The 10,790-nt window shown below is 50.9% G+C and overlaps 1 protein-coding gene across 1 annotated transcript in view; it reads left to right on the top strand.

The window, feature by feature from the left end:
- Positions 1–10,790, top strand: part of OTOF (otoferlin) — a 120,026-nt gene that overhangs the window by 68,174 nt on the left and 41,062 nt on the right. The window contains exons 6-9 of the mRNA XM_009332354.1: positions 3,552–3,625; positions 6,385–6,511; positions 6,824–6,878; positions 10,231–10,362. Coding sequence (XP_009330629.1) covers positions 3,552–3,625; positions 6,385–6,511; positions 6,824–6,878; positions 10,231–10,362 — 388 coding nt within the window. The remainder of the gene's footprint in view (positions 1–3,551; positions 3,626–6,384; positions 6,512–6,823; positions 6,879–10,230; positions 10,363–10,790) is intronic.

Here is a 10,790-nt window from a genome sequence, read left to right as displayed (position 1 = left end):
AAGGGGGGTAGATTCAGACTAGACAGAAGGAAGAAATTGTTTACGCTGAGGGTGGTGAGACACTGGCCCAGGTTGCCCAGAGAGGTGGTGGATGCCCCATCCCTGGAAACGTTCCAGGTCAGGCTGGACGGGGCTGTGAGCAACCTGCTCTAGTTGCAGATGTCCCTGCCCACGGCAGGGGGGGTGGACTAGATGACCTTTAGAGGTCCCTTCCAACCCAAACTATTCTATGATTCTATGATCTTTGCCTCCCTGGGGCTCCAGTCCACTGCGATAGTACCGGTAAGGGCAGTGGTGAAGGCAGGAGGCAGTGCCAGATGTTGTAACTGGGGCTGAGAAGAGCAGCGGGGAGATGTGGCCGGGATGCGGGCATGGGGACAGCACCTGAAGTTTTATGCCACCGAGGGACCTTGTGCCCTCCGGGCTCCGCTTTCCGAGCCAGCTAGAGCTGAGGCTGGTCTCATGGATGTGCTAGCGGCTGTCAGGCTATTTCTCATTTCTGGGACCTCTTCTGCGGTAAAACTCTCTTTGGGGACGCACGAGAGGCTCCTGCAGCCGATGTCCCCAGCACATTTACTGAGGCTGAGCTGGCAGCGAGGGGTCATCGCTCCAGGAGGGGAGGGGGGTGACACCGTCTCTCACGTGTATCCCTCTGGAAGGAGCTGGGTTGGGCTGGTGCTCTGGGATGGGTCTCAGTGCACGCTCCTTGGAGCGGGTGCTTAATCCCAGTCTTGTTCCACATGGCCCAAAACCAGCTTGATCATTTTACTGATAGGGGCATCAGATGCTGTGCTAACCAGGACCCAGTGCGTCCTCAACACCCATGCAAGGACCTTGTTATTTTGGGTCCTGGTAGAGGACCAGCACTGCCAGCGTCTTCCCTGCAGAGTCCTGCTGGCTCCATCACCAGTTGCTCTTCTGCTTTGTTTTACTTCCCAAGGAACCTCAGAAATTCCTGGGACAGATACAGTGATTTTATCACTAACCATCTGCAAGAAAATTGCCTGCATGCCAGCTCTGGGGCTGGTGGGACTTCTTTTTTTTTTTTTCCCCTCCATTTTAAAGAAATTAATTGGGAAGAAGGGAATGTAATGTAACCAACCCTGGAGGTGCAGTGTCTCACTGAGGGGCTGTGTGTCTGCTGGATTTCCCACACTTGGTGGAGAGTGGTCTCGGAGCAGATTTTCACAGCCTGAGCTATGCATTTGCTGATAAAAAAAAAACAAGTTTGTGAATAGCTTAAAAGTGTTACTTTCCCTGTAGCACCTCGAGGCGGATGTTCCCTGGCAGGATTATAGATATGGAAACCTACCCCTCATCTTTTCTCCTCCTGACCATTAAGAAATCATCCTTTCACTGAGGATCCCATGAATTAATCACAGCTACCAGAGACTGCCTTGAGGCCCAAGCAGTGCTTTAGTCCCAATTAAACCTCAGCTATAAATAGTTCCTGTATCTTATGCTGGCCTTCTGCCCCGATTGAATTCGCCCCTCCCTCGGTGAATACATTATCCTCCTCTTCTCCTTAATTTTCTTCTCATTTGCTCGGGCTCCACCAGCAGCCTGCAAACTTCCAGTTGTTATTTAAGACAACAAATGCATCGGGCCGGCTGCAATGCCAGGACTTCTTCGTTTTGCAAAAAAAGGGTGCAACTTCATCCTTTGGCCCCAGCCAGATGCGATCAAAGCAGAGACTGGGGGGGATCCTGCAGCTTCGCTGCTGTCACCTGGCTGACGGGCAGCGCGTCCCAGTCCTGCTGCATCCAGGGCTGGTGCTGAGCCCTGGCTCCCCTGCCCTGGCAGCCAGCTTGAAGGTGAGGTCCAGGCTGGAGTTGAGGTTCCCCCTTGCTTCCAAGCTGGCCCAAGAACATGTCCGTCAAACCTGCACGGCTTCTGCAAAGCGCAACACTTCCAGGTGATGGGAATTTTCCAATAAAAAAAGAAAAATCCCCTTCGGCTTTACCACCTTCTGCTTTTGGGGCAGTCGCAGGCCATTGCCTTCCAGTCTCCCTCCAGCTGTTTGCCCTTTAGAACAGGGTTATTGCTCTGACTTGTGCTTCTTGCTGGTTTCAGTTTTGCAGATCCTACGGAGGTTTTTTCCTACTGAGGTTTTCAGCTGAATCTTCAGGCTAAAAATCCACATTACATCCAGACTCCGTAACTTTCACCGGGGTGACTCAGAACCTCCCACCTCTTTGCAACAGCAGCATGGACTTACCTCCAAATAACAGGGAACAGTTTCCTGAAAATAGAATCATAGAATCATTAAGGTTGGAAGAGACCTCCGAGATCATCGAGTCCAACCATCGACCCAACACCACCATGCCCACTAAACCATGTCCCTAAGCGCCGCATCTACACGTCTTTTAAATACCTCCAGGGATGGTGACTCCACCACTTCCCTGGGCAGCCTGGTCCAAGGTTTAACCACTCTTTCAGTAAAGACATTTTTCCTCACGTCCAATCTAAACCTCCCCTGGCGCAACTTGAGGCCGTTTCCTCTCGTCCTATCGCTTGTTCCTTGGGAGAAGAGACCGACCCCCACCTCGCTACAACCTCCTTTCAGGTGGTTGCAGAGAGCGATGAGGTCTGCAATACCTGCACGGCTCTTACGGTCTTTAACAATCTCTGCCCGTTTGCATTTGTGAGCAATCCAGTTTGCAGTGCAGAAATCCTGAATGCTGTATTTGTATACGTTTGCTGTATGTGTATGTAACAAACACCAGGTAACACAGGAGCCCAGACCGCCAAAGCACTTGTGGTTGCACAGGCTGATTTCCCAGCTGGAGTAACGGCCCTAGCCCCACTGAAGCATTTGGAGCTAGGAGTTATACGTCTTAAACTTGCCTTGAAATAATGGATATTTTTAGAAAGCAACTGGCAAGCCATTTGCAAACCATTATTTTATCAGCCAATCCGGCCCAAACTGCCCTGAGTGAATTTGACCCCAGCCGGGATTGCAGAGGGGGAGCTAGGACTGACCTGGTACGGGTGTTTACCACACTGGAAAGGGAAAAAAATCATGTTGCTGCAATGGGATGCTGAAAAACCTTAGGATCTGCATGGGTTTGCTGCTGATCTAGCCAAAGAGGTTATTGATTTTTCACAGCAAGGCGGTGGGGGAAGTCGTTGGACGTTTTAATTTTTAGTTAATGGTTTTAGGTAACTGGGGAGCAATTGCACAAACGGGGCAGGAGAGGTGAGAAGTCTGTGCGTAGCGGGGGCCAGCAGCAGAGACAAGAGGCACGAGTGGGGGGGAAGAGTTCGTTGGCTGCTAATGCTGTACTCCAGCCTCGCGTTTTATCCCAAGTCGAGGCATTCCCTGAGGAAAAAAAAACGAGACCCAAGGCTCAAAGGCAGTGCATTTAGCTGCGATCTTGACTCTGCCCTGAGGCATGTTTGCAGCAGCCCCTGCTTAGTCTTTCGGCTGATATTTCCTCTCTTGCTTTTGAGCTCTGAAAGGCTCCTGTTCCCACCCCCAAGTCCCAGAAAACAGCACTAAAAATACAGTAATTGATGGTTGGGGTTTTTTTCTCCCTCTCTTCTTCCAGAGCTGGGAAAGGAGTTTTTTCAGCCATGAAGCTTGGCAAGACACGTCCGTCAAAGGATGACCATCGGAAACAAGGTATGTTGTTCCTAGGAGGAGGTTGTTCCCTGCTCCAGTGCTGCTTTTTGGCTATCCTCCACATCCCAGGAAAGCACCTGAGAGACCCCATAGAACGACAGAACGGTTTGGGTTGGAAGGGACCTCTAACGTCCATCTAGTCCAACCCCCCTGCCGTGGGCAGGGACATCTTCAACTAGAGCAGGTTGCTCAGAGCCCCGTCCAACCTGACCTGGAATGTTTCCAGGGATGGGGCATCCACCACCTCTCTGGGCAACCTGGGCCAGTGTCTCACCACCCTCAGCGTAAACAATTTCTTCCTTCTATCTAGTCTGAATCTCCCCTCTTTTAGTTTAAAGCCATTAACCCTTGTCCTGTCGCAACAGGCCCTGCTAAAAAGTCTGTCCCCAAAGTGGCTCACGTCAGGCACAGCCAGTCAGTAACTCAGGGATTAGACGGGGAGCACTGGGTGCTGGGGAGGAGAGCTGGAGAGAGGGGCTCCATGGGGAAATGGGAAGTAGGAACTGATGGAGAGAGGCTCCCGCTGAAGGCTTAGCCAGGTATCACCCACCTTGTGCGACCGTGGCAAAACCTGGGAGTCGTGCAGGCAGCTTCCAGCTTATTTTTAGGGATGATTTGCAAATGTGACAATGCAAAGCAGGATTTAGCCCTTGCATCTTGCTGGGCGCGCGGTGCAGCAGCAGCCGCGCAGCAAGAGGAAGGGCTCAGCTGCTGCGGGGCTGCCTGTCCCCCTGCTCTGCACAACAGCAGCGCTGAAATCAGACGCCTTTCTGGAAACGCACAAGAGGGTCAGCGATCGGAAAGCCATTGCTGTTTCCATTCAGACCGGAGGATAGCGTTTCAACAGCAAAGAAGTGGGGGAATGCATGTTTGCAGGCAAGGACAAAGCATTGCTTTAGATAGTGTTTCTGGGCAAATCTCCACTGTTTTTCAGCCAGGTTTGAGGGTAGGAAAAGGGGAATTTGGCCTGGGACATCAGTGTAGGTAGAGGCATTGGCAGCCTGTGGGAAGGCATGACATTGAAACCTGGGTGGCCTCCCTCCCTCCCCAGTGCCTGGGCATTCATCTCGTGGTTAAAGCTCCACGCAAGACCATGGGGAAAGCAGCTGGGATGCAAAGGCAAGAGCAGGGTGTGCTAGCAGATAGTAAAAGTGCCTTCCCGATGGGGATTTACCCGTTGGCCGGGGACGGTTTGCAACACGGTTGCTTGTTTTGGTCAGTGCTGCACAGCCGTGGGGCTCCTTCTTCCACCTTCCCCAGGTACCGCTGGCTTTCACACACCTCACCAGGGCTCTGCTCTCTTAACACCACCCTCCTCTCTCAGCCTCAGTGCTGTCTCGGTTGTGATTCCTACCCTTGGTCTGGCCAGCCGGTGATGGGATGGGGTGGATGTTGCATCCACCCTGCTCTTGCCTTTGCATCCCAGCTGCTTTCCCCATGGTCTTGCGTGGAGCTTTAACCACGAGATGAATGCCCAGGCACTGGGGAGGGAGGGAGGCCACCCAGGTTTCAATGTCATGCCTTCCCACAGGCTGCCAATGCCTCTACCTACACTGATGTCCCAGGCCAAATTCCCCTTTTCCTACCCTCAAACCTGGCTGAAAAACAGTGGAGATTTGCCCAGAAACACTGGGCACTGCTGGTCCTGCTCAGGTCAAACAGACCCACCAAATCACCGAAAACCAAGCTGGGAGGGTGTGAGTCTCTCCACCCACCCGCACGTGGCAGGATCGAACCTGCTTAGGTCCTTCCCGGCTGGTGTGGCTCTGGCTCAATCTCAAAAACTCCCAGTTGAGTTGAGGACACCCTGTCCCCACCCAACCTGCAGCAGCATGTCTCTCTCCACCCTCACGGAGAGCTTTTCCTAACACCCAGCCTAGATCTCCCTCGCTTCAGCTGAAGCCCATGTTATCTCACAAAAACAGGCCAGACTACGGTGAAAAAAATGATTTCTGGTCTCCCGGAGCATGCCGATCTCCTGGAGCAAGCTACAAGCTTGCCTAGGTTAGCAAAGTGACGGGGAACCTGTTTCCCAGGAGCAGCGTCTGTGCTGTACGAGTGGATTCGTACAGCTGTGCCACCAAAGCAAACCAGTGACCCAACAGCTATACTGGTGGTTTTGGCCCCACAGAAAAAAAAATCCTTGCTGCTTTGTGGTCATTTCTTGACCAGAGCAAAGGCAGGAGGGGCAGGCACGACGTGCACACGGATCGTGCACGGGAAAGGACTATCTCAGCAACTTCTTCCAATAGAAACGCAAACCGGTGGACAGGGCAGCTGTGTCTCAGTGCCTGTGGGATCTGGGGTCTTGACCCTCCCTGCAGCAATTTTTCTTCTTGGGAAATGACCCATTTCTCCTGTTTTTTCAGACCTCTCTACCCCAAAGCTAGGCAGCTGCTTGTCTTTGCAACTGCTCTTCTGGTAGGTAGAGCTGCAACCCTTGCTCAAATGCTCTTGCAACCCTTGCTCAAATGCTCTTTCACCCCTTGAAGTCTGGGGTGTTTGTCGTTTTCTGTTTTCTTTTTGCCTTCACAGAACCATATATAGGCATGCTGCCCAGGTGGAATAATGTGTCACAGGAGGCAATACGTCTTTTTTAATCCCTTTTTAGATCAGGTTGTCTGTGACCTCACCTGGTGACCATTGTTCTTTGTATTATCAGGCGAGGTTGACAGGACGTATTGGTTACCTTTCTCTTCGCCTTTAATTATTCACCGAGTGGAAACAATAAGAGACATTCTTTTGTCTCCTTTGTGCAGATGAACCCGCTGTTTTGGAGGCAGAAGACCTGGACCGAAAAGCCATGAGACAGGGATGTGGACTGGAGCCAGACACCATCTCCTTGGCCTCCGTCACAGCTGTCACCACCAACGTTTCGAATAAGAGGTGAGGGCCAGATGTGAGCTTCTGCAAGCCAGGAGGCGAGGGCACGCTGGCAGACACCCCACAACCGCGTGTCCCCTGAGACGGGGTATGTTGGAAATATACGTTGCCCCATGCAGCCGGTGGTTTTTTTGGAAACACCTGACCTGCTACAAAGAGCACCGATGTTCGGTGGTGTTTCACAGCCCCCAGGGTTTATATTCCTCAGATTCAAAGAGGGCAGGAGCTTCGAGGGGTGACCCTGCAAATGCTCTGTCACAGCTTGCAGCAAGTCCATCTGTGGTTTGACTGAGGGTTTCTTCTGCCCCTCCAAAGGTCCAAGCCTGACATCAAAATGGAGCCGAGTGCTGGGAGGCCAATGGACTACCAGGTAGGTGACAACGTTGTGCCCCCAACCTCAGCTCATGGGGGTCACAACCCAGGGGGTGGGGGGGGACCGTTTTGCAGGGAACAAGTTCGTGCTGGGTTTCAACACACTGCACTCACAAAGCACGACTTCCCAAGAGCTGGCATTTAAGTCGTCGAGCGATAAGCTCGAGATTAAATAATTAACTGGTTTTGCTCTCTGTCATATGAAGCCTAGAAAGCCCAAATTAACCTGTGATTGAAACAGGCTATCTCCAATACATTTCTCTTACTCCCAAGAGTCCTTTGCCTGTTGGAAAAGGACCTGGGGGTGCTGGTCAGCAGCCGGCTGAACATGAGCCGGCAGTGTGCCCAGGCGGCCAAGAAGGCCAATGGCATCCTGGCCTGTATCAGAACTAGTGTGGCCAGCAGGAGCAGGGAAGTGATCGTGCCCCTGTACTCAGCCCTGGTGAGGCCGCACCTCGAATGCTGTGTTCAGTTTTGGGCCCCTCACTACAAGAAGGACGTCGAGGTGCTGGAGCGTGTCCAGAGAAGGGCAACGAGGCTGGTGAGGGGTCTGGAGAACAAGTCTGATGAGGAGCGGCTGAGGGAGCTGGGGTTGTTTAGCCTGGAGAAAAGGAGGCTGAGGGGAGACCTCATCGCTCTCTACAACCACCTGAAAGGAGGCTGTAGCGAGGTGGGGGTCGGTCTCTTCTCCCAAGTAACTGGCGATAGGACGAGAGGAAACGGCCTCAAGTTGCGCCAGGGGAGGTTTAGATTGGATGTGAGGAAAAATGTCTTTACTGAAAGAGTGGTTAAACCTTGGACCAGGCTGCCCAGGGAAGTGGTTGAGTCCCCATCCCTGGAAGTATTTAAAAGACGGGTAGATGAGGCGCTTAGGGACATGGTTTAGTGGGCCTGGGGGTGTTGGGTCGACGGTTGGACTCGATGATCTTGGAGGTCTCTTCCAACCTTAATGCTTCTATCATTCTATGGTTCTAAGAGCTTTCAGTGTGCTGTTTAGTATTCAAGATTGGTGAGCCCTGGCTGGCAGTACGCTGCTGACTGGATTTCCTCCGATAGGCTGGTACCTGGCTGCTGTTGTCCTGTTCAGCGGTGCTCCGTTCCTGCCACTTTAGCTAGAGTTAGAAGAGCCACACGTTTAGTTTCCTGAGTCTCAGACGATCCATGCTGCTCACTTTTCTTTTACTAGTTGGTGCCAGCGTGATTCATAAATTGGCTCCTCTTCTCATTTTCGCCAAGTCGTGCTGATTCAGCAGCGATTTAGCTTTGTGTCCTCTCCTCTCAGCACAGCAACGCGTTCCTGGTGATATCTCGGAACAATGCAAACAATGGTTTTTGTTAGAGATCTATTGCAGAACATTTGCAGCATCCGCTGCAGACCAAATTGTGAGGCTTACAGGGAATGACCGTGCTTGGTTCAGGAGCGGGGAACATAGAGAACATAAAGAGGAGGGGGAAGGTGCAAAACAAATTAGAACCAAGAGGCAGAAGGAACACAAAGTCCAGTTTTCTGGCCACTGCAAGCAGGAGGATCACAAGGTTGGTGTTAATGGGGAATGGCTGGAGTATAGCAGGATTTGCAGCGCTAGGCTGGTTCATGAACAAGGTACGTGCCTGGCTGACCTCCGTGTGTCTGCTTTCCTTTGACAACTGGCTTCTGTGGAACATCTGAGAATTAAGAGGAAAGGACTTGATCTTCCAGGCTCCATCCCCGGGAAACCTCAAGACACTGCCTCGGTCTGTGGCAGCAGAGGGGATGGGAGGGAGGGACAAAGCGTTAATGAAGGATGGTGCCCAGCAAAGTCATCTCCAGGAGCAGTGGCGGAGGGAAGGTCTCGGTGCAGAGACGACCCTGGCTGCAAGCCTCCCCAGAAGGCGTTTGGGATGTTTCCAGGCACCTTGCCACGCTGTACGTGAGGCGTGAACCCGAGCCGGGTTCCCTGAGCCGCTGCAGCGCTGGGTGTGGGATCGGAGGTTGCGTTCGCACCTCAGCTCCCCTGTGCTAGGTCAGTTTGTGCAGTGACAAATGCCAGGCAGCCTTGCCCTCTTCCTCAGAGGGCTCAGCTACCCCTTGTCAGCTGCCTTTTAGGAGCACTTGAATAGAATAGAATAGAATAGAATAGAATAGAATAGAATAGAATAGAATATTTCAGCTTAAATTATCACGGCATCCCAGCAACTGCTGGTGGGTTTTTTTAATCTGTTTTTCTTTTGGGGCTGGAGTCTGAGCCTCTTTTAAAGAAATCTGATTGAAAGTCAAGCCTCTTAATATGTTACCAAAATGAAATTTCCCCAAGTTTACCCATAAAGATAATAGTTTAATTTTTAAGAGAGTCCTATTTTCCATTATTATATGATTTAGGATAAAGCTGAGTTCAAGTTACAAAAATAATTAATGACAGCTAGAGAAGGCACATGTAAGTTAACTCATCTGTTGGGCTTCAAGGTAACCAGAACTGAGAGTTCATGTTATTTAAAAAAAATAATTTTAAAGGATACCCAAATTCACTGTGCTTTGAAACCTGGAGTTTACCTGTCCTGCCACCAACTTGTGATAGATTTTAAAGACATGACTCTAGAAAAATGGCTGCTGGAAATTGAAAAGAGTTGTTACCTACATGCAAGTACACCTTATATTTTTTATTTAAATTAAGAAATCTAAGCAGGAATTCCTAATATGAATTTAATATTGCAAGGAAGGAATTTAGGTACGATCTAAATACCTAATATTAATTTAATGTCACAAGGTGGATTGAATTGTGAATGACAAATTTCTGTGTCGTAAATACATGCAAATGTTTCATCTGGATGATTTGCTGAGATTCTGTTGAAAGTAGTTCATTTTTCACATACCACATACAAGAGTACTTAATTTAAATAAAATGGCATGTGCGTATGCATGCACATAGGAGGGTTGAACCATGAAATGGTGGAGAATATTCCAGAAATAATATAGAACAGAATAGAGTATTTCAGTTGGAAGGGACCTACGATGATCATCCCTTTGTGTTTTCTAGCAGAAGCAAGCGAAGCCAGCTGGGGTCTCACCAGCCGAGCTCCACTCCCACAGCTTAGCTAAATCCATTCGACTTTACACCTCGCGTGAAGCCGCCCATGCTCTGGGGCTGAAGGAACAGGGATGCCCGGGGTTCTCCTGCATCCCACACCACGTTGCAGCTTGCTCAGGCTTGTCCGAGCAGCTCGGTGTCTTTGGTGCGACCAGTAGACCCCAGAGCTGCCACCATTGCAGTGAAAATGCCTCAGAAAACAGGATGGGGAGACAGGGGTTAAGGCAGCGAGCGGCATCTGGTGCTGCTCTCAGGAGGTGAAGGTGCACGCATCCCTCTCCCCAGGTCAGCATCACCATCATCGAGGCCCGGCAGCTGGTTGGGCTCAACATGGACCCCGTGGTCTGCGTGGAGGTTGGAGAGGAGAAGAAATACACATCCATGAAGGAATCGACCAATTGCCCTTACTACAATGAGGTGGGTCTGTCCTCCGGTGATGCTCCCAGCTACCTGCTCCTCGGGGTCTACATTGCCCTTAGTCAATTAAATGTACTTTCTTGTCACTTGAGGTTTTTTCTTTGTTTTCTTCTGTCATGTCTTGTCGGAATAAGATGAAATCTCAAACCATGCAGAAGGAGAAATGAAGCCTTTGCCCTCTGGTATTTTGCAAAATGGTGAAAAGCGCACTCACTTGATTTCTGCTAAATTATTCTCAGTTTTTCCAAGAAGCTAGTGCTTCCTTCTAGTTCCTCAGACTGCAGAGGTTGTCAGTGCTGGGGCTCACACGGATCCATCCCTGCTGTGACGTGCGCTCCGGGATGCTCCCCCAGGCAGTCGCAGCCTCTCCTGCTGGAGCGTTGCACCCTAATACCGTCTTTCAACCCGAAAGGAGCCCGCCCCGGCTC

This window comes from Pygoscelis adeliae, unplaced genomic scaffold, assembly GCF_000699105.1.
Source record: "Pygoscelis adeliae isolate BGI_AS28 unplaced genomic scaffold, ASM69910v1 Scaffold89, whole genome shotgun sequence".
Lineage (NCBI taxonomy): Eukaryota > Metazoa > Chordata > Aves > Sphenisciformes > Spheniscidae > Pygoscelis > Pygoscelis adeliae.
Note: the sequence above shows the minus strand (reverse complement) of the source record. Positions and strands in the feature narration are given on the sequence as shown.